Here is a 26,633-nt window from a genome sequence, read left to right as displayed (position 1 = left end):
TCCAGTAGAACTGTGCAGTGATGGAAATGTTCTCTATTCTGCGCCTTCTAGTACAGTAGTCACATGTGGCTGTTGAGTACTTGAAAAGTGACTAATGTGACTGAGGAACTGAATTTTAAATTGTATTTGCTGGACAAAATTAAATAGCTGCATGTAACCACTGGCTGCCATAATGGACAGAGCAGCAGACCTCTCAGTTCTAATTGGGCAGACATCCATTGTGCAGCTCCTTTATAGAGTGTAAACACTTACACTTGAATTATTTTACTCTTTGGTTCGATTTTCCTCTCTGCCATTTGAAGTTGTATTCTTCCTCCCTACAGGTCGATTGCCTAGTAAAAGTCATTCTTACAATTTAATTTTCAATTTCTGTAACCTATAGAAGAGTGGAGATTAATCTCTTTTTAAAAAATTTTAAAAAGATAAATTTGCAAACTTTCATAAGACTGAGGAGAGTGATATGCCCAATCATCTAGATTTTTAATATTTTGCTATATATATATGTGTGTGTGTGTGTGTGTTTTCGTTTGTTTTACTTAAATTCAGGCTATCATGGCATTTCACCTCTAAATATTTCAGCATGCATCTTTAGAAAATAATGGAAATCATCTTATAATCATAGTAGTAGTATAGTATCCTTATATTTAACAATCCTTCAGTATCTAAAGACCAGTCCATATTCAGATTTCTCTGATCATCCCCAAATGTTCCTGGTTTAAATCAGGATCCAAGTAAGATCTACATGTTGCTTTCAGTTATGTATGTTAAGATTCTTTTCAAAAAATATTGTTTTACAGTTTTAGATTTATAGAAAAGTTAAAATGGTGCGAAGGATCTCATATACGCTACCCAGATTCTTCATTTCTTAACATTTTTTTTACTACATTTGATTTATCTTCTTTTGTTGCTATACATTACCTTTTTTTACTAAACTGTTTGAAAGTAATTTATAGATTTGATACCTCTTTAAATACATACTCGAGTGTATATTTACTAAGAATAACAAAATGATCTTTAGAGCCACAGTAAAAATTATCAAAGTGAGGAAATTGACTTTGACAGAATACTGTTATTTAATCTCAGGTTTCATTCAGATATCATCAACTGTTTCAATTTTTAATATCAAAAGAAAATCTGGGATCGTGAGTTGCATTGTGTTGTCTTGTTTCGTTAGGTTTTTTAAATCTGGAACTCTTTGTATTTGAGGACACATTTTCGAAGAATACACATCATTTGTTTTGTGGAATGGAATGTCCCTCGGTTTAGGCTCATCTGATGGGTCATCATGATTAGATTCAGATTATATACTTTGGGCATGCATACCACAAAAGTAACGTGTTCGTTGTATGTAGTGCGTTGCATCCAGAAGCACATGCTGTCAATTTGACCAATTGCTAGTGATACTGAGTACTTGGTAAAGGTTATTATGTTGGACAGGTTTCTTCACTACAAATCTCTTTTTCTCTTTGTAATAAGCATCTTGGGAGATAGTTTAAGACTATGCTACTCCTTAATTTCAGTCATTAGTTTTATGATCTATTGATGATTCTTGCCTGAATCAGTTATTGTGATGACTGCAAAATACTTGTAGTGACTTTTTCACCATTAAAATTTTTTTAATTAAAGTTTTTTTTTTATTTTTTAATTACCATTAACATACAGTGTTTATTACATTCAGGTGTACAACGTAAGTCTTTTATAATTTTTAAGTTGGCTTTTTTTCTATAAGGAACAGCTTTTTCTTTTTTAGATATATATTTTTTAAATTTACTAATAAACGTTTTCAAATTTTCAGATAGATACCCAGAAGAGGGATTGCTGGGTTGTATGGTAATTCTATTCTTATTTTCTGAGACGTCTCCATACTGTTTTCCATTGTGGCTGTACCAGTTTACATTCCCACCAGCAGTGTAGGAGGGTTCCTTTTTCTCCACGTCTCCAACTCTTGCTATTACTTGTCTCATTGTAATAGCCATTCTAACAGGTGTCGAGGTTGTATCTAACTGTGAGTTTTAAAAAAAAAGTTGTTAATGTGGACTCTTGGATTTCATAATTTTTTTTTTTAAATCTATAATTGTCCTGAAAAGTAATTAACAGTATATAGTAAAAGGAATGTTTCCTCCTGCGTAGGAAGATTCTAGCCTCTGTAACTTTATTTAGGCCTACTTCAGAGCATAGGTGGAAGAGGTTTTAATTCTTTAAGAAAATTCTGTTACTTGAGAAGCTTAAAGTTTAGTTGGATGAATTGACCTGAAATTGTGGGCCACAGGAAGATTGGGAAACACTGGGAAATTTTGGTTTTGGGAAGGTGCAGTGTAAGAGTGTGGCGTGTCTTTGAAACAGGTAGCTTCAAGTGTTCTGCACATTGAGGAGAGAAATGCTGTGCTTGCTTTCCGTTTTACTTTCTGCTTCTTAGTCTTGAGTTGTCTTAGGGTAAAGAGAATTTTTGATGATACTAACCTTATGCCATTTGTTTGTATTAGCTTTCCCAGCTTGTTTCCTGAGCAAACATGTCTTCAGGTTGGAGACATGTTAGCCAAGTTTGTTAGAAAGACTCAACAATACTGTTTCATAGTGTCCCTAAAAATACGAATGAAAATAAAATAGGGTTACTTAGCATGAACATGTTAGTTACATGGTTTTGAAGATTCTGGTTTCTGCCTAACATTTTGTTAGGCAGAATTGAAAGTTTTTAAGTATGATTTTCTTTTGTAAAAAAAAAAAAGGGAGCACTTCTGTGTCTGAGTAAGTTAAGCCCCCAGAGACCACTTATCTATTATCAGAAGTCAAAATAAATTCACACCCAGAGATTCAACCCAACATTTAGGACAGCTGAATTAAGCAGATATATAAAAACTAACCTTGAGCTGTGTTGGATGGACCAACAGTATTTATTGAGCCATTGTGTCATGCATTGGTATAAGCACTTCACATTAAATCCTCACAACTGTGAGGTAAGTAGTATCATTTCAGATGTTTCAGATGAGGAAACATACACAGAGATAACTGATTTACCTGTGATCTCATAAATGGCAAAACTAGAACCAAACCCAGACATTTTGGCTCTTTTGAGAAATCCACAGAACCAACTAATTCTGTATGGCACTTGTATTTTACAATCAAAGTTAAATATTCGTACAATAATTGTCTTGAATGAAGAACTTTCTGTGTTCTCTAGATTATGGGGACGCATTGAGATACTATTTTGTACTAAAAACTAAGAGTGTTGTGTCTTTTCACCCCAGGCATGTTACTCCAAATTGGGGTGATTAAGGGAAGAGAGGGAAAAGGAAACATTTTGTATCATTTGTAACTTGTAACTCTAGGGTACTCCAGAGTGTTGGGTTGGCTGATTAACAGTAAATCTGTTACTTTTTGGAATCTAAACTAGGAATAAGTGTCAAGTCCTCAAATTGTGGGTTGTAGACTAGTGTCAAAATCTAGTCTGGAAACCAAATGAGTTACAAAGTTTGGGTAGTTATTTTTGTTTTGTTTTGAAGGAGCAGTTGATTATTTGTATGCTATTGTGCATGTGCCGTTAGTGTTTTTTTTTTTTTTTTAAAGAGAACATGAAAATATTTACTTTCATATATATAGGATATCTCTGAGATGAAAAAGTATCTCTTAATTGCCAGGGAGAAGGGATGGGAGTATTACTGGAAACATAGAGTGGGTGACTTTTCATAATATATCCTTTTGTACCATTTGAATAATTACTGTATGCATGTAATAACTATTAAAAAAATAAGTAACCCTTTTTTTGGACCTAAATTTGTTGACTTCATATTTTTCTTTTATATCAGCAAAATAAAAGTTTTTTGAAGTTAAAAATATTTATCATAAAAACTTCCAAGTATATCTCAAAATAGAATATCCCCAACTTCATCAATAGCAACATTTTGCCAATTGGGAAGTTAAAAAAATGTGACCAGAATTGGGGTATTATTATGTATTCTCTGAAAATAGCTGCAAGTTCAGAGATTCTTACATGTCCTCTCAGTTTGTTCGTGGTATGTTCCACAGCCTGTAACTGTGGTAGATAGCTCAGTATACCATCAAGACTTTGTACTTGAGAATATTTTATGGTTAGTATATGCTGTTTTGAAAATAAAATCTGTTTAAAACATGTTACATTTTAAAAGTTTTAATCTATAGGAATATTAGTAGACATAGTTAAAATTTGGTATGATAACCCTTTTATGTGATCCCATTTTAAGAGTTGCAACCTAAGCCTGAATTGTGATTGATAATGGTGGCTGTCTCATTACTGTCTGTTTTGGGATATTTCCCCTTTGAATATATCATAGGACATTTTGGGAAGAATTGGTTAGTGTCCTGGGCATACTCACTGAAAAGTATCACCAGTGAGGAAGAAAATCTTACCTTATTTGGTGAGATGGAAGCAATGTAGCTTTCTGTTAACTGATAGGAAAAACACTTGAAGTTCTGTCATTTGTGCTAACAATTGGGAAAGGCCTTTTAGGAAGAAGCAGTTTCCTATTTAGTTGTGTAAATGGGCGTCATTTAAGTATACATTTTAAAATGTTTAAGCATGTAACATTGATAAGAGTTTGTCACTTGTCTCTTTAATTTTGTCTTTAAAGGATATATGTCTTGTTTCACATCAAGTATTTTGAGTAGTACTAGTACATTTTTGATAGATAAAATTGAAAAAATATATGCATAACTTTCTTGGTAGAGTGTGTTTAATGAGAAGAGACTGTTATATAGATTGCAGGCAATGAGGGAGCCCTATCCACCTTTAAACAAATCTTTGCTTTTCCTAAAATTAAAACAGCCCTGAGGCCAAGGGTCAGTGCTAACCGTTGATAAAGTGCTTTTCCTACTGCATTTACCTGGGAATCTACGTGAAAATAGAAAACACAGGTTTCTTGATTTTCCTTTTTTTCCTTCTCTTTACTATCTTTTCTAATAGTGTTTCTTTTTTTACAGTTGTCTCATACCTGCCTCTGAAGTGGAGGGGTTAAAAAAAATCTTCTAGAATCATTTGTGAGTTCTGTTAGTAGTGTTTGTGACTTGCATCCTTGTTTTAATTTTACTATTTTTACTCTTTCTCAAACACTAGGATGTAAGCCGTGTCAATTGAAACTCAGAACTGCCTTAGGTGAATACTTGGTAATGACAAAACAGAATTCTTATTTTACAGAGTAGTTTAGAAGATAAAATTTTGCTTTTATGTGTATATTTTTACAAGTGTCTATCGATTAAACTTAAAAGTGTCTCTAAAGAAGGTCTACTCAAAAAAAATCGTTGTAATAGGCCTCCCTGAAGCCCACCCACAGTACATTTGTATGTTTTACAGGACCACTTATGGTGTATCTTCTTCCTCCATTAGTTCTGTAATTAAAAGTCACTATAAAACTTAGGAAGAAATGAAAATTAATAATTTATAAAGTTTTATTGTAACCAAATTCATTATAAGTTAACATCTCACAGCTTGTACTTGCCTTGCATGGTAGCAGCATACACTTGAGCTTGTAAAGCTAGTTAATCATCTACTTTATTACTATGTTGGTATTAATCGTTAGACAATTCCTTGAATCCTTGCCCTGGTGTTGAGTGAGTTAGAGTAGCTATACTTTATAACTGATTGTGCCTGCGGTCATTTAGGTACAAGAGGCAAATGAAAGTAAAAGGTAATCTCGTAATGTTATATTGTATCTTATTCAGGTCTTGGCCTGGTTATAGTTAGCATGATCAGCAATTAGCGGAAGGGGTTGAAAAAAAAGTTTAGATAAAATATAGTTATCTGAACTCACCCAGTCAGTCCACAAGAGAGCAGTGACATGATGGTCTCTGGGGAGGGATATTGGATATCTGGGGGTAGGGGACAACGGGAGGAGGAAGACTTGGTTTTTATTTTTTTCCTCTGGTTTTTCATTTTTGTTTATATTTTGCTCCATGTGAATTTATTTTCCACGGAGGAAAGAAAGAAAGAAAAAAACTAGTCTGGCTAAGGCTAATAAGACTTTCGGGCAGCCTTTTAGTGGGATTTAATTTGTTATATCATACTTAGTCACCCATAGTATTAATGACCCACTCTCATAGCCATCTCCTTCTAATAACAGGTGCCTTTTTTTTTGGTTTTAACTGCTTTTCAAGGACCTGTCATCCTTAGATCCTCTGTATTTGTTTAACAAATACTTCAGTATCTTTTGAGTACACAAATCAAATCTGATTTCATTATTTTCCTTGTTAAAACCTTTAAGTAGCTTCCTTCGTGTAAAGAATAAATTCAGGATTCTTACTGGAGTACATTTTAGCTTACCAGTCTGGCTTTTGCTTATCTTTATAACCTTAATTCTCCACTACTTTATGACCATGTTCATAGTCTGTACTCACAATGCTACAAGGGAACTTGTAATTCCCTTAGCAGACCATGCTTTCACATCTCTGGGCCTTAGCATTTGTTATTCCTTCTGCGAAGAATTCTCTCTCTAGTCTGCCTACCTTGAACATACTGCCTTAGCTGTAGGCCTTCTTTAGCAAGGTCCCTTTTACATTTCTTTGGCACTTTTTGCAAAGTATTGTAACTTTCTTTGCTTGTCTGTCTTCTCTTGCCTAGTGTAAGTTCCTGTAGATCAAGAATCTTGTGAAATCTTTAAATTTCTTTTTATACTGTAACTTAATTTTCAGATTCCTGAAGTCTAATACATGTGAATAAGTAACTTTTAAATGTTAAAAAGGAGTAAAAGAGAACAGATCAGTTCAAAGATTTTAAACTGAGAAACATTGATTACTTTAAAACCTTGGAACCATAAAGTTTAGCTCTTTCCTTTATATCTATTTGTTCTGTCTTAGTTATAACTACAAGGTTATAAGAAAACAAGTGAATGTCGTATTGGAAGAATAGAAGGTTCGTCATTTGGCTATTAGGTGCCTCACTTGAATTAATGTAATGGAGTTTTCACTTGATCTGGAAGCATTTATGGTTAAATAAGGATTTGTAATGATGACAGTATGTGAATATCAAGTCTTTCTAAATTCACTTTGCAATGTTTTTTTTTTTTTTTTCCCCTCCAGCTCCAGAACCTGGGTATAAACCCAGCAAACATTGGCTTTAGTACCCTGACTATGGAGTCAGACAAATTCATCTGCATTAGAGAGAAAGTAGGAGAGCAGGCCCAGGTGGTAATCATTGATATGAATGACCCAAGTAACCCAATTCGAAGACCAATTTCTGCAGACAGCGCCATCATGAATCCAGCTAGCAAAGTAATTGCGCTGAAAGGTACGAAAAGTTTTCTTAAAATTCTTTTTTAGTATAATTTATTCAAATACAATAATTAGGATCTACTTCTTTTTAGTGTTTTGATTACATTTGGTTAAACAGATCTGCAAAGTTAAAGCTGTTACTGAATTTGATTTTAACTACTTTCATGACTTCCTTGACGTGTTTCTGTAAAATGTCTTTCTACTCAGCATAGATCTACATGGAAAAATTTTAAGTTTTAGATTAAACGAATTTAAATTTTATACCTATAGTACGATAAGACTGCTGAAAAAATAACTCCATACACAGAAGACATAAAAAATTAGTGATTTATATTGTGGAATAAAATATACTTTGCTAATATTAGCACCTAAACATTGCAGACTTCTTACAATGATAAACTTGCTGTTCGTTTTGTGCCTTTTTTATGCTTCAGACTTGTATTTCATTTAGATTATCGACTTTTAAAAATTGCTTAAACTTATACCAATTATTAACTTGTTTGTCTATATATAGGTGGAAGCTTTGAAATCATGGGTGGTAGAGTTTATTCAAACTATACAACTTACTAGTTTAAACAGAGTTCAAAGAATCTGATACTGCCTGGGAGCCTATGTTAAGTTTTTTTTCTTTGATATTTAGAGTGAAAATGTAACTGACTCGTTAAAACAGAAGCTTTTAAGAGGGTTAGATGACAAACTGACTCTAAAAAAGAAAAGCATTTAACTGCCTATTTTTGCTTGTTGTTTATCTTCTTGGTAGTAGTAGAAAGAATTCAGGTTCCTAGTAATTTCTTAATATATTTTGTGGGTGAGTTGTTAGAGGTGCTGAAGTTTTTAAACAGACTTTACATGATTTAAACTTTGTATTTAGTAGTAGTAGTACTGGTTGGAGATTAAGGGACGGGGGCAGTGGGAGAGGGCCAGGCATATTTAGACAAATGTCACCATTACATATGCAAGTTTAGAGTTGCATCTCAAGAAAAGAGGTTCCAGCTTTTACCTAGGACCACATGTTCTGTGGCAGTAAGCTTTTTTGCTACTATTAAATAATACATATTATACTTTAAGGTATTAAGCTTCCGTCAGCCTTCTTAAAAGATTTAAATTCAACTGCATATCAACTCTCACACCTCTCTATTAAAAGGCCATCGTTTTAATTTTCTCAGAATTCTATTTTTAATGTTGTTGTTATCTTATCACATTTCTTAATGCTTTCTTATGTGTGCAGATGGTGAGTTATCTTAAATTAGATTGTATTAGTTATTGTCCTGTTCTATAAAAAGAATAAATTGAAAAGATTTTCAGGGCATTGTACAATTATAGATTTGTTCCTATGTATCTACAATGTGGAGGTAAGCTGTCATCCCTTGCCTTTCTCCCCAAACCACCTTACACACATATCCTCCAAATCCTTTTCATATAAAAAAGAAAAAATATTTATCTAGGGGTTGGGGGAGGCAGCAAAGGAAAGTAATTTCCAAATACAGTAGGTCCTCGAATAACGTTGTTTTGTTATAAGGTTGATGAGATATAGGAATTTAAGTTGTTTATATCAATTAGCCTGTGGTAGAGTCGGGTTCATTATTTGTCATTAAAGTTGCAGAACCCGTCAAGGACTTACTGTACTGCTTCCCTCCGAAGCCAGTTTTAAACCCCTTGGCTTCTTTTTATAAACAGGACTATAACTCTCACAATTGTTTAAGTCTGGTTGTGGTTTACATATTGTGCGGGATGGGAATAACATTCTTTGTTTTATGGAAGAAGTTCTTACACATGTGGTAAGAAGGATCGTGGTACAAAGCTGTATGTTTTGTGTCCCATCCCATTCCCTCCCCCTATATTATCTTTTAATATTTTTTGTTCTTCAGGAGTCAGATTCTCTGTGGCTCAGGAATGGAGTTTTCCTTAGTTTCTAAAGGCTAATCTGAGTTAGCTAGCCTGTTGATAGCTATGAGCTTAGACCTTTGTTAATTTAAACCAAATCAGTTTTCCTACCATGGTGGATTTCAAATTATAAGTATAAGCTTTTGCTTCCGATTCAGTGAACTCTCAACATCAAGGCAGATTTCATCCTTCTTTTACAAAATATTTGCTGTCTTCATTGGATGAAGCTTGAACTTTGTACCTATCTTAAGTATATTAACAGCATCCGAAACTGTTCTTGTCTCCCTTTCCTTTCCTCCAGCATCTCTACCTTTCCCTTTGTATCTTAAACCAACTAAATGTAGCATGCACTTCTCTCATGTGCTAGTGGTATAAGGCAGAGTTGAAGTAGATCCTCTTCCAAAAAGCCATTTCCACAAGATTTAGTTGGATGAGGGATGGCTGTCTTTTAAAAAGTAGACATTTTCCCTATGTGTTTGTATCAGATTTGCTTTGTTCTGTGTACCTACGCCTTAGCTAGTAAGTAAACATTCTTAATTATAGATATGAAGATAATAACCTTGTTTTCCATCATTGTTAAGCAGGCTATTCTTTAGATTCATTTTTAGTTAGGATTTAGAATTCAATAGGATTCTGTGCTGTCTGTTTAAAATGTCTGTATTAGGGGTAATATAGTTTTTGCTTCAGATGTAGATGTAGATCACTCAGTCTCAGCTATCTTTTCAGTGGTTGCTACTCTATCAATTTGACTGCTGTAGTTGGTTATTGAGTAGTCTCATGATAAAACCATTATGTTTGGAAGTTATAGATCTTGTTACAGAGCTAGTCTAGTTAGATACTAATTTAACCTGAACTTTGCTTTCTTAGTGATTTATAATTCTTAATTTTCATTTTTAGCTGGGAAAACTCTTCAGATATTTAACATTGAAATGAAAAGTAAAATGAAAGCCCATACCATGACTGATGATGTCACCTTCTGGAAATGGATCTCTCTGAATACGGTTGCTCTTGTTACGGATAATGCAGTTTACCATTGGAGTATGGAAGGAGAGTCTCAGCCAGTGAAAATGTTTGATCGTCATTCTAGCCTTGCAGGTTGCCAGATTATCAATTATCGTACAGATGCAAAGCAAAAGTGGTTACTTCTGACTGGCATATCTGCACAGGTAACATTTTTTCCAGTTTTTAATAAAGAAAAGGTCTAGAGAACTGATATATATGCCCAGAAAGCAGTTTATTTTGAAATTAGGTCTTCTATGCTCAGTGTTGTTGAATCTGACTTATTTTGGAAGACTTTTTTTTTTTTTTTTTTTTTTTTAAGAAATAAAGGTTGCTGGCTTAATGCCTTTATACTGACATATTATTTCAGAGTATGTACCCTTCCCAAGTATTTTTAGGTCTCTTGTGCAGATTGAGTGGATATTTGAGTTCCTGTATGAAAGATTTGGAATTTATTATGACTATTAACTGCTGAATGAGTACTGCTATACATATATTTCTTTGAGACCTGAAAGAGGTAGTTGTTTATGAGGCATATTTTAAACATTCATGTTAAACTTTAATAAGATAATGTTTGGAGTTAATTTTTAAGTTAAAAGGTATCAAATGTACAGTGAGAGACTAAATAACAAAATTATAAATTTTGCTTAAGATGTTAGTAATGCTAATTATTTCACTAGTTGAATCTGGAAGTTATTGGTTTATTGGGTTCCCAAACTTTATTCCCTTTGATCTTTTGTAGCAAAATCGTGTGGTGGGAGCTATGCAGTTATATTCTGTAGATAGGAAAGTGTCTCAGCCCATCGAAGGACATGCGGCTAGCTTTGCACAGTTTAAGATGGAAGGAAATGCAGAAGAATCAACGTTATTTTGTTTTGCAGTACGGGGTCAAGCTGGAGGGAAGGTAAGTTTTGGCTTAGGAAATTTTAATGAGAGTTTGTCTTGCTGCTGATAATCAGTCATCTAATTTCAAAATAGTCTTGTTAAGTTGTTTTTAACATTAGGATTTATGGTGACTGAATTCTGCTTCTAGTGACACTTGTCTAAAATGAATAATATTGACAACTTTTTTTATTTAGCTGTTTATAGTAAGAGCTTATTTTGATTGCCTTTACCACAGGTCCTAATTCAATGTTTTTCAACTTTATTGTGCATAAGAATGATTAGGGTTGCTAAAATGTGCATTCGTGTGCCTCACATTTAGGGAGTCTGATTTACTAAGTGGAGCTCATAATCTGCCTTTTAAATACCTTAGGTGACTTACAATTTGAGTAACATTGCTTGAGTAACAGCATCTCAACTCTGGCTCTACACTGGAATCACCTGGACAATTGAAGTACTTTGTTAGGGCTCTTAGTTGCAGACAGTAGAAACAAGGTCTGGTTGATTAGAGCATAGAAAATTTACTGAAAGGATAATGGATAGTTTACAGTAGCTAGGAATGTTTAGAAGCAAGCTTGGGAAGATGCAGAGAAATAAGGGAGAATGAGCAGTGGCCAGGGCCCCAGGCAAAATCCCTGCCACAAGCCTTGAGAACTCTGCTGCTGTCTCTGGAAACTCAGTTTGATTGCTCTTCTCACTGCCAGAGTAGAACCTCTAAAATCTTAAGATTTTTCAGTAGTACCTAGCTGAAAGTATTAAGATACCAATTGCTTAAAATATGGTAATTAATACTCTTTCAGCAGAGAGAGAACATAGGCACAGAGAGTTTTCTGCCTAAACTTTCCAAGTAAGATTCTCTGAACAAAGGAACGATCCTACCAACTTCTCAATATGACAAGGGTAGAAAACACTGACCTTTAGTACTGAATTGGAGTAATGTAAGCAAAATGACATCCTAGGTTTTAGATATAGGTGTTAACCTTAAGACAAAAGGCTGAGAAATTTTTTGAAAAGTCCTACTGGAAAAAAACTTCAGTATCATTTTTATAGTATCCAAAAACATGTTTATAGTTCTTTAGCTTATTTGGTTCATTGTGCTGTAGCATTTGTAGTCTACCATGGCTTTTGAAGACATAATATTTTCAGTATGGCTAGTCGTTGTAAGGATGAGAGCCTATAACTTTCATATGATATTATCTTGGAAATGGAATTCTTTTTTGTCTGAGTCCATTCCTGACATGACTAAGTAAAATATATAATACTCTTTCATTGACATTAACTTTCACTTGCCTGGCTGATGTGTCCGCATCAGACATTTTAAACCAAAATATTCTTATGAGGTCTACATACTTCCTATCTGTCTTAGAGTAGATGTACAGGCAGAAAAGACAAGTTAGATTTCTATTTGGAAATGCTAAATTATTGGAAACCACAGGAAAGCACTTTTGTGGGTTATGTGTTAACCATTCTGTGCCCTTAACTTAAGGTAGATTGTGGTTGGTGTGATTGTTTCAGCTATTCAGCTGACTTTAAAGTTTTTATCTTGAAATAATAACACATTCATAGGAAGCTGCGAGACAGTACAGAGAGATCCCCTATATCTTTTACCTAGTTTCCCTCAATGATTACATCTTACATAGCTTTATATATATTATAGTAAACAAACAAACAATAACATTGGTATAATTACATAATTCTGCGTTATTTTATCATGAGTATATTCGAGATACATAATGAGTAGATTCAAGGTATATACTGTTTCTTCACCACAAGGATTTCCCTCATGCCTACTCCCTTTATAGTCACACCTACTCTCCTATCATCTCTAACCCCTCACAACCACTAGCTTTCATTTCTATAATTTTGCCACTTCCAGAATGCTATGTAAATAGAATCATATAGTATGTGACCTTTTGCGATAGCCCCTCTCCACTCCCCCTCCCCCTCCCCGCCACCCCCACCCCCCCCCCCCCGCATGCTCAGCATAATGTCCATGAAAGTTCCTTTTATTACTGAGGAATTTTCCATAGTAGGGTTCTACAATAGTTTAATAGTCACCTGTTGTAGGATGTTTTGGTTGTTTCCAGTTTGAGGCAACAAATAAAGCTGCTATGATCAAACTGCTAAAATATCTAGGTTTATTTAAGTTTTATTGTCTTTTGAACAGTTACATATCATCGAAGTTGGTACACCACCTTCAGGGAACCAGCCCTTTCCAAAGAAGGCAGTGGATGTTTTCTTCCCTCCAGAAGCACAAAATGACTTTCCTGTTGCAATGCAGGTATTTTAGGCAAAACAAAGGGACTTTTGAAATCCCGCCTAACAAAATTAATCCAAAAACTATTATTACTTATAGTCAATATAATTTAAGTGGTGCTTAAAAGAATATCTTTTATTTAAAAATATTTTTTGGTGAGACTCTATAAAGTAATAATATGTAAACTGGGTTATCTTGAATTGTTCAAAATTATGTTTTCTCTTTTATACATTTTATTCATATTATATTTTATGTAAGAGCTTGGGATATGCCATATTTAAATGTGCTGTAAAAATGAAGAAACCATAAACAAATATTAGCTTTAAATTTTTCATGTAAACTTCTCACAGTTCTAAAATTTCATCATCACTAAAATGGAATTGGACTAAATTTTGTATATAGGTTTATTATTTTACTTAAGTGTTGCTTTTCTTTATACAGATCAGTGAAAAGCATGATGTAGTATTCTTGATTACTAAGTATGGTTATATCCATCTCTATGATCTTGAGACTGGTACCTGTATCTACATGAACAGAATCAGTGGAGAAACAATCTTTGTTACTGCACCTCATGAAGCCACAGCTGGAATAATTGGAGTAAATAGAAAAGGACAAGTAAGAAAACCTTGAAACTTAAATTAAGCAATAAAATAACACTTATTACTGTTAGCTTTTTCTTTTAAGTAAATGGTAACTTTGGATGTCAGAAGATAATGTACATCTGAAAAACAAGTATATGATACAGAAGCAAAATCTCTCTTTGATCCTATCTCAGAGAGAGAAACTCTTTGGCATATGGCCACCTAAGATTGTGTTTATGTGTCTGTTGTCAAAAGAGGTAACTTTATGAAAAGAAACTATTAGGGACACATTTGACAGACTATATACTTTTTATAGAAGTATTCTTCCTGTGACCTCTAAGATTATCAACTACAAGGAAAGGAATTTTTCCTACATATTGTCTAATTTTTTCTTAACTAAATATTTAATATTAGAAGATGAAGTGCTACAGTAGCTATTGTGGGGTATGTGGCAAGTTATCGAGTTAGAATGGGAAAATATTAGCTCTTGTGAATTGGTCATGATTGACAAACCTCTTCACATCATTAACAAGTGACGTGTTTTCTTAGTGTTTTAGTGTAATTAGAATATTCCACCTGGAGATATCTTTTCTAAAAAATGGTTAAAACTTCAAAAATAGTACTGTTAACTGGTCTTGACTTTTACTAGTTTTCCACTAAATTAGTACTTTTCCCAAGTAGTAAGCAAAGGGAGTAGTAGTTTTTCTTTGTTTGTTTCTTAGTAGTTTGTTCTCTTTAGTTCCAGGAAATGGGCTATATGTGAAGAGGCAAATTCTCTAGAGAAAAGGAGTCTTTCCCTATCAGCTCATCCCTTCCCTCAACTCCACACCTGGTCAGGTGCTTCTTCTTTATGCCCTTACAGCTTAGCCCGTCTCACAGCACTTACCACAATGAATTACATTGCTTGCTGAAAATTGCTTCAGTCGCTGTTTTTTAGGAAAGGGGCTTTTCTTTGTTAATTTTGTTTCCACACCAGTCAGTATCTGGCACAAAAGTGACTTTAAAAATTAAGTAGCTTTCGTTTATTCATTGCATGTGTCTTAGAAAAATCAAGAATGAATTGGCCTTTTGGTGAACTAGGTTAGTGATAATTTAATAATCATGAGATTGATAAGCCAGAGACCTTTTATTTTCACTACTTAGCTGATGTTTTTAGGATAATGATTAAACTAAAGTAACTTGAATAATTTTGCCAATATATTTGATAATCATAACTCTGATTCTAAGAATTTACTGTTCTCCCTTCCCTCCTCTACAATTTTCTGTGCCAGCTGCTTTGAGTAAGGAGATGGGTGTTTACAGTCACCTGAGGCCTTAGGGCTTTTCTCTACTCTTCTGATCAAAGCCAAGTATAGCTTGACCATATACCCTGAAGGAATGAGTGTGTAGTTTCTATTGGTTGAAAAATCAAAAGCAATGAAGATGTCATTGCCAATATCTAGTTTAACTTGGTAGGCCTGAGTACTTTAGAAGCTACTGGAACTTTCTTTGTCCCCTGTAGATCTTAAATACTGGTTGCTGGAAATCTATTAGTACAATTAACCAACATCTGATCCTTTCCTAAACATGCACTGAAACATTTGGTCCATGCCCAGAGGTCTTGGATATTTGGTCCTTGAAATGTGCCATTACCAGCTAGGCTAACTGAGACGCAAGAAGGGTTATTATTGGGTGTGCAGCTACAACACAATTATTAGACCAATAAAACATACTATTTTAATGCATTAATCCTATAAACCAAAAATGTAAAAAACATTATGGGCTGTTTGTACCCAGGGACATTTTCCGAGCCTAGATAGTTTGACAGGACTATTTGGCATGGAACAAATAAACTCATGGACATTTAAGAACAAATTTCAAGGACCTTTTATCATGAACCAAATGTCTTTGTGGATGTTTTAGACAGAACCAAATATCTTGCAAGGGTTAGAACAAGTCTAAAAATAAGATAAAGATGAAACTGTGGATTTGGCATTTGGGGAAGACTAAGGTAGTGATTCGTAGGAAGTTTCAGAATGAGTAGTTGAAAATGGATTTGTTCGTTTTCCTTGTTTATTTTTTTAAGGAGGTAACCATTAAATTAACCATCAGGAATGCAAATGACTATAAAGAAAATAATCACTTCCTTCCTTTAAAAGGCGTGTCTTAATATGGAATAGAATGACACATTGCAGGTATTGGGAGGGTCTAAGTAAGCTTTGAAGAGAGGAGTTAGACCTATAGAAATGAAAATTTTAGAGGTTCAAATTTCTTCATTTTCCTCGAAAGGAATCATAGAACAGGCAGGATTGACTTTTACCTATTTGGTTATTGAGTTCCCGAATTGTATTTGACTCCTGTTGCTCTTGGGACAGAAATTTCCCATTTTCATTTATTTAACAAATATTAAGGATTTATTTTGTGCTAAACACTGCCCAGTGCTAACAGTACAGTTAAACAAAGATAAGTCCCTACCCTCCCCTTTTTTTTAAAAATGTGAAATAGTGATTGAGAAACAGGTAAGAAATTATAATAGTAGAGGGAATACTGTTGTTGGGGGTAATAGAAGTAGTTTACAAGCCGGGGTGTGTAACTAGCTCTGGTGTTGGAGAGAGGAATAGATGTGTAGTGAAGGGCTCCCTTTCTCTATGGCAATTGATGGTATTTCGGCTTTTAGGCAAATGGGGCAGCATTTTGTGGCAGTGACTTTTTAGGAGGACTGAGGGTGGTAACTATACTTCAAATATAAGCAATTAGAAATTGCTTTTTATGATGCCACTTTAGTAAGCACCTACTGTATACTTTGCATTATATTAGGTGCTGAGCATAATGTGGCCTATAGAAATATAAATGTAATTAAAGAAAATTACTGGAAAATTCTTGTAAAAAAAAAAATAAAACCTAGGGTTAAAAGGAATAATAATACCTTAAACTTCTTACAGGTAATCCCTAAAATTTGTTTATATTTCACAGTTTCTTCATAGTTATTTTCTGTAGGTTGTCAGGTTTGTTACCTAAGAATCTGTAAGTCATATAGGATTGTCTTTCAGAGCTCAGTTAACTAGGCACCTTAATCTTTGGTGTTAACCACATTGAAAATGAATGGATGGTACCAAAGCAATTAGTTTGAGCAGTATGAAATAGGGAGTTAATTTGTATTACCCTCAACTGGCTTAGCACCCCTTAGTTTTCTCTCTTCTGGCCTCTTTTTATTTTTTTATGGCAGCACGAAAGCAGCTGTCATAATTTTAGTACTTTGTGACTCAGTGGTAATTGGTTCTAAACAGGTTTGGTATCATTGATCTCCAAATGAACACATTGCAGCTCTTCATTTATCTTTAAATTGCAGGTTCTATCAGTGTGTGTGGAAGAAGAAAACATAATTCCATATATCACTAATGTCCTACAAAATCCTGATCTGGCTCTGAGAATGGCTGTACGTAACAACTTAGCTGGTGCTGAAGAACTCTTTGCTCGGAAATTTAATGCTCTCTTTGCCCAGGGAAATTACTCAGAGGCAGCAAAAGTGGCTGCTAATGCACCAAAGGTAAGTAGTTACGAAAAGAAGTTGCCATGATTTAATTAATGTTAATATGCTCCATTTTTAATACTATTAGAAGTGGAACCAGGTCTCCACAAAGAAACTAATCTTGAGGTTAACATTTTCCTGTAGTAGCATATGAGTTACTTGCCAGTGCCTCTGGATTTGTTTAATTACTTTTCTGTGCTCTAGATTTGATTAACTGTTTAAAATCCAGACTGTCAGAAGCATATGTAGATTGAGCAAGCTAGGATTTACATAGATATAATAATGTTTAGTTATAATACTGTTTGACCTTATCAGTGATAGCTGCCATTTTTTTTTCCTGCAAAAAGCTTTGTTTGCATTTGGTTCACAGCTTGGGAGAGGGCTCCAGGGTGGTTAAAAAGCTGCCTAGTAGCTGCAAGGAGAGGCACAGGCAGAATCCCTGACACCAGGGGGATGCCAGCGGGGCTCCTCAGAGGCCACTGGGCTCCAGAGGCTCCTCGTCGTGCTCAAGGGTGAACCTTTTGAAGAGATACTCAGCCCCACCAGGGGCCAGTCAGCCTTCAGAGGTTAGTCAGGTGGTTGCCCGTCTTCTTGATGAGTTTCACCTCATCTAGGAAGTGGCTCTTCAGGAAGTCACAGAAATGGGGTTCTGTGTGGTCAGAATCCAGAGCATGCAGATCCAGTAGAGCCTGGTTCAGGTTCTTCTCTAGGACCACAGCAGCTTCCATGGTGTCCATTGTTTTACCCCACTCACCCTAGGACGGATTCTGCACATGCTGGAAGCGGGCCTGGCCACTGTGTTGGCTTTACGTCTTTAAGAGATTCTCTGTGCCCTCCACTTCTCAGCCAATTCATGGAAAAAGTGGTCTATCCCCTTCAGAGCCACATCTTTGCAGTCAAAATAGAAGCCCGAAAGAGAGGTTAAGTGTAGGAGGCCCACAGATGCAGGTTAATCAGGCAGTTCATAGTAGCTTTTACCTCTGTGGAACAGTTCTGACAAATCTCGGAGCTCTTGGTTGATCAGGAATAAGGAGCTAAGCTCAAAGAAGGTTTTGGCTGGTCTCTGAGGCAGAGCGTGGCTGAAAAAGATGGTTCCAAAGGTTGCACCTGGAAAAGAGGTTGAAGGGTGGTTGGAGGCTGGAAGAAGGGGCATCCGTGGATCTGTTCCATCCAAACACTGTTGAAGCAAGAAACATCCATGGGACCACAGGGCACACTGCCTGATAGTACTGATTTTATTTCCAAAAGTTGAATAATAAACAGTTCCTGTTCAGTTTATGGGAGAAAGAGTTGTTTGAAGTCGAGCTGGTTTTATTCTCATCTCCTTTGTGTTATGTTGGACTGAATGAATACCTGACATTCTCATCAGTATTATGATATAATGAAATTTGCACTTAATGTGAACCTGGATTAAAAGCTAACTGTAACAACTGTATGCTTATTCTCTTACATATTGGCAATATAATTAGATTGGTATATTTTTGATTCTGAACTACATTGAATCAGAGAAGTGACATATGTCGACTGAACCTTTTTACTATTCATTATATTAAAGATTTGAAATTTAGTGTTAGTAGATGAAATCGTGCTTTTAAGAATACCTAAAAATCATGGAATAATTAGTGTGATGTTGGGTCACCTTAAAGGAGTCGGTATCATTTCTCTTTCTTAAAGGGAATCCTTCGTACTCCAGACACCATTCGTCGGTTCCAGAGTGTTCCAGCCCAACCAGGTCAAACTTCTCCTCTACTTCAGTATTTTGGAATCCTTTTAGACCAAGGCCAGCTAAACAAATATGAATCCTTAGAACTGTGTAGGCCTGTACTTCAGCAAGGGCGGAAACAGCTTTTGGAGAAATGGTTAAAAGAAGATAAGGTATGTAACTTTTGTTACCATACTTTTGCATTGATTGCACTAAATACATGTTAGCAAGTTAAATACATGTAGGCTGCACCAAAACATCTCCATTATTTACTGCTTGTAGAAATAGAATAAGGAGAAATTGCATGAGATGTATAAACTTAATTCCTTTTAAAACTTAATTTTATAACATGTCGAGATTAGATATCTTTGTCAAGGATTCTTACTTGGTGGTTAAAACTACAAACATTGAAGCAAATTGCTATCTTTTGCTTTAGGAGAGGCTTAGTATGAGACGCTTAATTCAGTATACACTCATATTTGTCAACATGTAACACTCATTTGGACATAAGAATATATTTCTGTCTCCCACATCCCACACTTGATAAGATAGATATGCACAGTTGTTTCAACTGTACAAATATATCTTTTTTTTTAGAACTTGCCAAGTATCAAAATTGTGGTATTTGCCGATAGTAACCATGTTTGGGTGTGCAAGGGAAACATGTTATGTAAAATGTTGGATCATAGATACGTTAACAAGACAGCAGGGCTGTCTAATTAGCAGTGATACAGATTCCCAGAATGATTTCACAGTATGCTAATTGGCATTACATGGGAAAATATTTAATGCAGTTTCTTGAAATTTATTTAAATATGAACCTTTAAAAACTTGTTAACCAGCTTTCTTTACTATAGGATTTATCTATGTCTTTTATATTCATTGAGTACTTAACTAATTTCTTTTTATATAGAGCATCTAATGGTGCTGTGTTTTCTAGAGCACATTATAGAAAACATTGCTTATTTGTAAGGCAGCTAACAACAAGTTGGAACAATCCACCAGTGCTATTCCTTTTATACCGTCATAAAAGTGGTATTATTGAAGTTTCATGTCTTAATGCCATTTTAAGAATCGATGTGGCCCCATATGACACACTCTGAATAGTGAATAACCTATTAATGTTATTAGACCTTTCAGCTTTACTGAATATTGGTAATATTTTTACATTACTAATTCCGAGTCCTTGTTTCTTGACCCAGCTTCTGGCAATCTTATAGTATACTGGAGACTAATAATTCAGAGTTGGATGCTTAGATAGAAGCCTATGCTAAAGAATAGTTACTAGCCACACTAGGGAATATTTGAGGTCTGTCCCAATTGTTTAAGATAAGGGAGGATTGGAAGAGCCAAAATTATCCGAGTTGACCTATATAATGTTGTGAAACCTTTTTGGATATCATTACCTTTTTTCAATAATGGTCATATGGGATCCATTTGTAATAAAAGGGATACTCATCAACTCTTCATTAGTTAGCATTTTCAGTTAAGAGACATATGCTCTAATAGAACTTCTTACCTCTCAGTATCGAATATCAAAGTTAAGGGCTATTCTCTCACATAACCATTAAAAGTAGAAAATCAACTCTAGTGTGTAAAGCAAACTCTTTTAGGGAAGCTGCTTTACAGATTGGGCAGCTAAGAAAGGTTGAATAGTACAGAGGAGGAAATCTGCTTATATATCACCTAAAAATTCTAAAATTTTTATCTGTTTGACCTTTTGGAATCAGTGTCCTGCTTTACAAATCCAAAAGTCAAGAGGATAATGGAGCTTAGATCCTTTAGGCATACAGATTATACCTTAATTTTAATAATGGTCCTTATGGTAAGCTTCATCTGGTTCCTTAATATCGAATTTTCATTTGATGACATTACATTCAAAATTGCATTATTTTGAAAAATTGGGGCCATGTGGGTCTGATACCTGAATATTTTTAATAGAAGTATAACATTCTGCTTTTTAAGTACTTAATTTCTAACCAGGTATTGGTAATATCTATTAAATGTGAAATTTTGGTGGGCTTTTATCCTTAAGTAGATTGCGTAAAGAATTTTACTGAGACATTGCTGTGACTCTATGATCAAGAGTCTTTACTAAACCCCAATCCCTGAATACTTATAATATATTCTGGGACAATTAACTAAGTGCTTGTCATATTATTTACAGTGGAAGTATTGTCAACTGCTCATTTACAAAACAACTCATAGAATACTAAACAATCTCTTTTTTCTTTGGACAGCTGGAATGTTCTGAAGAACTTGGTGACCTTGTAAAATCTGTGGACCCTACATTGGCACTTAGTGTGTACCTAAGGGCTAATGTACCAAATAAAGTCATTCAGTGCTTTGCAGAAACAGGTCAAGTCCAGAAGATTGTTTTATATGCTAAAAAAGTGAGTTCAATAACATAAATCCTCAACATAAATTTATTAAAACCTTAAAGAGAAATTAGCCTATAGAAGCTCTAAGTGACTTTAATAGTGAATTTCTATAGGGGGTGGAAAAAGATATTGCCGTGAGAGACCTAGAGGGTATTGCGTTGAAAGAAATAGGTTAGATAGAGAAAGACAAATATCTTATGATTTCACGTACATGTGGAATCTAAAGAATAAAATAAACAACAACAAAAGTGGAAAAAAACTACTAGATGGGGGTGCTTGGGATGGACAGCGAAAAAAGGCAAAGGATTTAAGAAGTACAAATGAATAGTTGTATAATAAGGCATGGAGATGGAGAGTGTAGTGTGGGGAAGATGGTTAATGTAATAAGTAAGGGGGAAGCGGGGAACTAGATTTAGTAGGATGATCACTTTGTGAGTTATGTGGCTGATCACTATGCTGTACAACTGAAACTGGTATGCCAACTATAATTGAAAAAAAACTTCATTGACTTGTACAATGGAAATAAGAGCAACTAATTGTCTATAATATTTCAATAAAGCCAGGGGAAAAAAAGATTCCCTCTTTTACATTCTGAAACTAACCAAAGTTTCTCTTCTTTTGGATATCTGAAAGAATTAACTCTCTAACAGAAGCTATTTCAGCTACTTTCTCATTTCAAATCTCCCAACAGATTATATTCTACCTAAAACGGCTGTAGTTAAAAAATTAAAACAATGCTCAATACAATTCTATGACAATGGCTTATTCAAAGCAAATAAATATTGTAAATAAGAACCAGAGTTAAAATGATACAATTTATTAATTGTTTCACAAAATTTATGGGTTCAGACAGGAGACAGCTGAACATATGAGTATGTTTGTCACTTCTATCCCATTTGCTCAAAGTGTTTTCTGAGTGAGACTATTCATGATCAGTGCCACCAGCAGTGGATAAGCCTGGTCCCTGCAGTGAACCTGACCTGTTATGGAGTATGTTTCTTTTCGCCTTTCTCTGTATCACTGATAGAAATTGTAATTTTCGAATTGTCCTCTTAACAAAAATGGAATTTTTTTTTCTGGAATGATATTTCCTATTTTGCTTACTAAACTATAATTTAGTGGCATTTAAATTACATAACAGCTCCAATAAAATAAAACTAGAATAAATTGATTTTACAAAAAAGTAGTGAATTTCCTTAAATTTGAACTACTTGGAAAAGTATAAAAACCCTATTTTAGTTCTCACATACAGAATTATTCGGAAAGGAGATGATGGTTCTTACATAGCTTATTAGAATTTAAGATGGCAGGAGCATACTTATTTTAATCTGTTAGAGCAAATTTTTTGAAATAGTCATTCATCAAAAACGAGTAAGCCAATTATAAAAATTTACAGCTGTTCTTATATCTCCAAGGTATCTATTTGCCTAATATAAACTGAGGTCAAATTAAGCATCTTAAGTTAAAACTGAATTTGTACTTTCACCAGTAGTTCTATATTAGTAAGATTCTATTCTAGAAAAAAAACAAACAAAGTAAAACATTTAAGTGATATAGAAATGGAACTTTGCAGCAGGGTTTAAATTTTTGTCTTTTATTAGGTTGGATATACTCCAGACTGGATCTTTCTGCTGAGAAATGTCATGCGTATCAGTCCAGATCAGGGACAGCAGTTTGCTCAAATGTTAGTTCAGGATGAAGAACCTCTTGCTGATATCACACAGGTAAAGACATTAAAATGTATTCTGTAGAATTTGATTTAAATGAGAATGGGGGGGATCTGTGTTTAAACAACTTGGAAAAGAATGGGTTAGCCTTTCAGTTTGTAAATACTAGAGCTGTGTCTATACATAGACAAAAAAGCAAGTTGCAGAAGAATGGAGAGTAAGATACCATCTATATACAGTTTTAAAATGTATGAAAAGAACTCCATCTTCAGAGATGTGTATTATTAAAAATATGAGAAATATGTGGTAATAATAGAACACAAAGGACAGTTGCTGCCACTAGCTGAGGAGAGAGGGAAGTGGTACATATAGGAAGTGGGAGTCAAAGACTCCGTATTTATGATTTTGCATATTTTAAATAGTTCATCAAAAATTTAAATCTATTGGTTTGATTATATTCTGCTATTATACAGTATCTTGAAATGTGTTGTACTTGTTTTTACCAGAAGTAAAGGTAACTCCAGAAGACAAGAATTTATTCTTAAATTATGAAGTTATATTGTCCAGATAATATTTTTTAAATCTGGGATTTGGTCTGGCTTTTTTTTATATATAAAAAAGATAATTTTTTATTTACCTATTATCAACAATATTTAAGTGATTTTTAAACATCTTAAAACAATATCTTTTAAATTTTTTTTTTGCAGATCGTGGATGTCTTTATGGAATATAATCTAATTCAGCAGTGTACTGCATTCTTGCTTGATGCCCTGAAGAATAATCGCCCATCTGAAGGTCCCTTACAGACACGGTTGCTTGAGATGAACCTTATGCATGCACCTCAAGTATGTGTTTTCTTGCTTTTGAGGCATATTTCCAAAACTGTTTCAGTATTTACTCAGAGCTTCTTAGATTAAGTTATTCGAAGCTGCAGAGATAGATGTTCTTCATTTAAGAAAATTTAGCTAACATTCCTTTGTACATGCTCTCCTTTATCAGTTCACTATTGAATCTTAATATGTAATCTAGATATGGAATTACTGGTATAAATGGGCTGATAAACTCATCCTGTGTGTGATTTTATAGGTTGCAGATGCTATTCTGGGGAATCAGATGTTCACGCATTATGACCGGGCTCACATTGCTCAACTGTGTGAAAAGGCTGGCCTACTGCAGCGTGCATTAGAACACTTCACTGACTTATATGATATAAAGCGTGCAGTTGTTCACACCCACCTTCTTAACCCCGAGGTATTTCAATTTCTTATCTAATAGATGGTGTTAGTTATGATTAATTGATATACTGAAAATGTGTTCGTCGTACTGAACGAGTAATTTTATGCCACCATAAAGTTCATTGTTATTTATTTATTTGCTTCTATTTTAATTTTGTTCTCTAGTGGTTAGTGAATTACTTTGGGTCCTTATCTGTAGAAGACTCCCTAGAATGCCTCAGGGCCATGCTGTCTGCCAATATTCGTCAGAATCTGCAGATCTGTGTTCAGGTGGCTTCTAAGTATCACGAACAGCTGTCAACGCAGTCTCTGATTGAACTTTTTGAATCTTTCAAGAGCTTTGAAGGTAATTAGGAGTTTCTGAATTGTTTTTAATTAAGATAGCCCAGAGGGACAGTAGTATGATAGGCTATTGGAAATTTTTTCTACTAGTTTAATTTTATGGGGCAGTTAAAATTTTATGCAGTTAATGTTGTCAAGCATCTTTTATGTCAGGGTCTAGAGATATGTAGTGAACAAGACTGCTTGGGTATTTTATAGGTGAAACAAAGGCAGAATTTTAAGATGTAAGTATGTGTAGTAGCTTTGTCATAATTGTATAAGATGAAAATACTAGGGATCAAGTATAAAATTTCATACTTATGTTGTCTGACTCTTAATAATGGCAGGTGTTTTTAACCAAGGACATTTTGTGACTTGTCACACTATATAGCAGGTTTTCTCAGCCTCAGCATTACAGACATTTTAGGATGGATAATTTTCTTGGTGGTGGTGGTGGGGTTGTGTGTACGCAGGATGTTTAGCAGCATCCCTTGCTTCTACCCACTAGATGCCAGTGGAATCAGTGCCACCAGCTATAACTACAAAACATGTCTCCAGACATTGCTAACTATCCCCTGGGAATAAAATCACCCGGAGTTGAGAACCATTGCTGTACTGAGTACTAATGTAATCACTGTTGAGTGGCTCTTAGGTTCAGTAGCTAAACTTCTGGTCCTCAATTACCTATTCCCTCTTTTTGTAGTATTGCTCTAGATAGAAGGAATAAGATTTCTACTAATTTTCTTAGTTTCTGTATGTTAATTTAACAATGCACTAAATTTATACGATTCATTTAGTACAGTAGCCACTAGCCACAAGAAGAAAGTAAATTTAAAATAATTAAAATTGAATACAATTAAAATTAAGTTCTTCAGTTACCCTAGCCACATTTCAAGTGCTTGATAACCACATGTGGTTAGTGGTTAGTGCTGTACAACCACTGTGTTGTACAGCACGGATATAGAACATTTTTTTCATTGTAGAAAGTTCTTTTGGACAGCACTGTGTTAAATTCTTTTTTCAAACTACTTTTGTATGTTTTCTGTTAACTATATATGGAAAAACACCTGCTATAAGGGATTTCATTTAAAATTTCTCATATGGAATATGGTGTAATAATTAGCTTTGTTATTAAATAGCTGCCTCCTATTTCTCAACTACTGAAAAATACTGGATTGAATTTTCTGTTTTGTAGAGAGTAAAAAGTTCAAATCCATTTATTAAACTGATTACTGGATTACTTAGTATTCTTATTGAGCTTTTTGAGCAACCAGTTTTTATTTGGGAGTATTCAATATAACTTTTTTTTCATTTGAGGTATAATTGGCATAACTGTTTTTTGATTGCTTAAATATTGTTCATTTCTGTCATTCTGAAAAGTGTACCTGTACTTACTTTCATTTATTTGTTCCTTTAAGGTCTTTTTTATTTTCTGGGATCCATTGTTAACTTTAGTCAGGACCCGGATGTGCACTTTAAATATATTCAGGCAGCTTGCAAGACTGGGCAGATCAAAGAAGTAGAAAGAATCTGCAGAGAAAGCAACTGCTATGACCCCGAGCGAGTCAAGAATTTTCTCAAGGTAAGTGATTTCGAGTGATGTGTCTTCTGGTCAGGCTGAAGGCCAGCACTTCTACAAGGGTTTGCTTAGCTTAAAAATTTTTTCTCCTAAATGTGAATTCTTAGCATTCTCAAATTGTGTGCTGAACTGTTTCTTCCAAATTTAATATTCTGTGGTTTCCTCTGAAATAGGGAAGGAAATTAGTGAGTAATACTTAAGAATGACCATCTGTTTAAAAGAAGGAAAAAAATAGCAGTATCTCAAAGAAATTTTCTTTCTTTCACTTAAATTTTGGAGAAAAAATTTGAAAAGTGTTTTTAGCCTCAGTGTCATTTTAGAATATCATTTAGGCTTCTTTTGAATATTAAGGTCAGCTTGTCCTCAATCTCATTTTAAGTAGCCTCTGTTGTATGCAAAGG

The 26,633-nt window shown here is 34.5% G+C and overlaps 1 protein-coding gene across 2 annotated transcripts in view; it reads left to right on the top strand.

Annotated features, from left to right (window-relative positions):
• The window catches only part of CLTC (clathrin heavy chain), a 62,483-nt gene that overhangs the window by 12,443 nt on the left and 23,407 nt on the right, over positions 1–26,633 (top strand). For both annotated transcript variants that reach the window (XM_016143401.2, XM_016143400.2), the window contains exons 2-14: positions 7,045–7,252; positions 10,018–10,286; positions 10,862–11,023; positions 13,169–13,282; positions 13,700–13,873; positions 17,168–17,365; positions 19,022–19,222; positions 21,290–21,442; positions 23,032–23,154; positions 23,805–23,942; positions 24,184–24,348; positions 24,498–24,678; positions 26,072–26,235. In XM_016143401.2, the coding sequence (XP_015998887.1) occupies positions 7,045–7,252; positions 10,018–10,286; positions 10,862–11,023; positions 13,169–13,282; positions 13,700–13,873; positions 17,168–17,365; positions 19,022–19,222; positions 21,290–21,442; positions 23,032–23,154; positions 23,805–23,942; positions 24,184–24,348; positions 24,498–24,678; positions 26,072–26,235 (2,250 nt within the window). The remainder of the gene's footprint in view (positions 1–7,044; positions 7,253–10,017; positions 10,287–10,861; positions 11,024–13,168; positions 13,283–13,699; positions 13,874–17,167; positions 17,366–19,021; positions 19,223–21,289; positions 21,443–23,031; positions 23,155–23,804; positions 23,943–24,183; positions 24,349–24,497; positions 24,679–26,071; positions 26,236–26,633) is intronic.

The sequence above is a fragment of the Rousettus aegyptiacus genome, unplaced genomic scaffold (assembly GCF_014176215.1).
Source record: "Rousettus aegyptiacus isolate mRouAeg1 unplaced genomic scaffold, mRouAeg1.p scaffold_m13_p_6, whole genome shotgun sequence".
Classification (NCBI taxonomy): Eukaryota; Metazoa; Chordata; class Mammalia; order Chiroptera; family Pteropodidae; genus Rousettus; species Rousettus aegyptiacus.
Note: the sequence above shows the minus strand (reverse complement) of the source record. Positions and strands in the feature narration are given on the sequence as shown.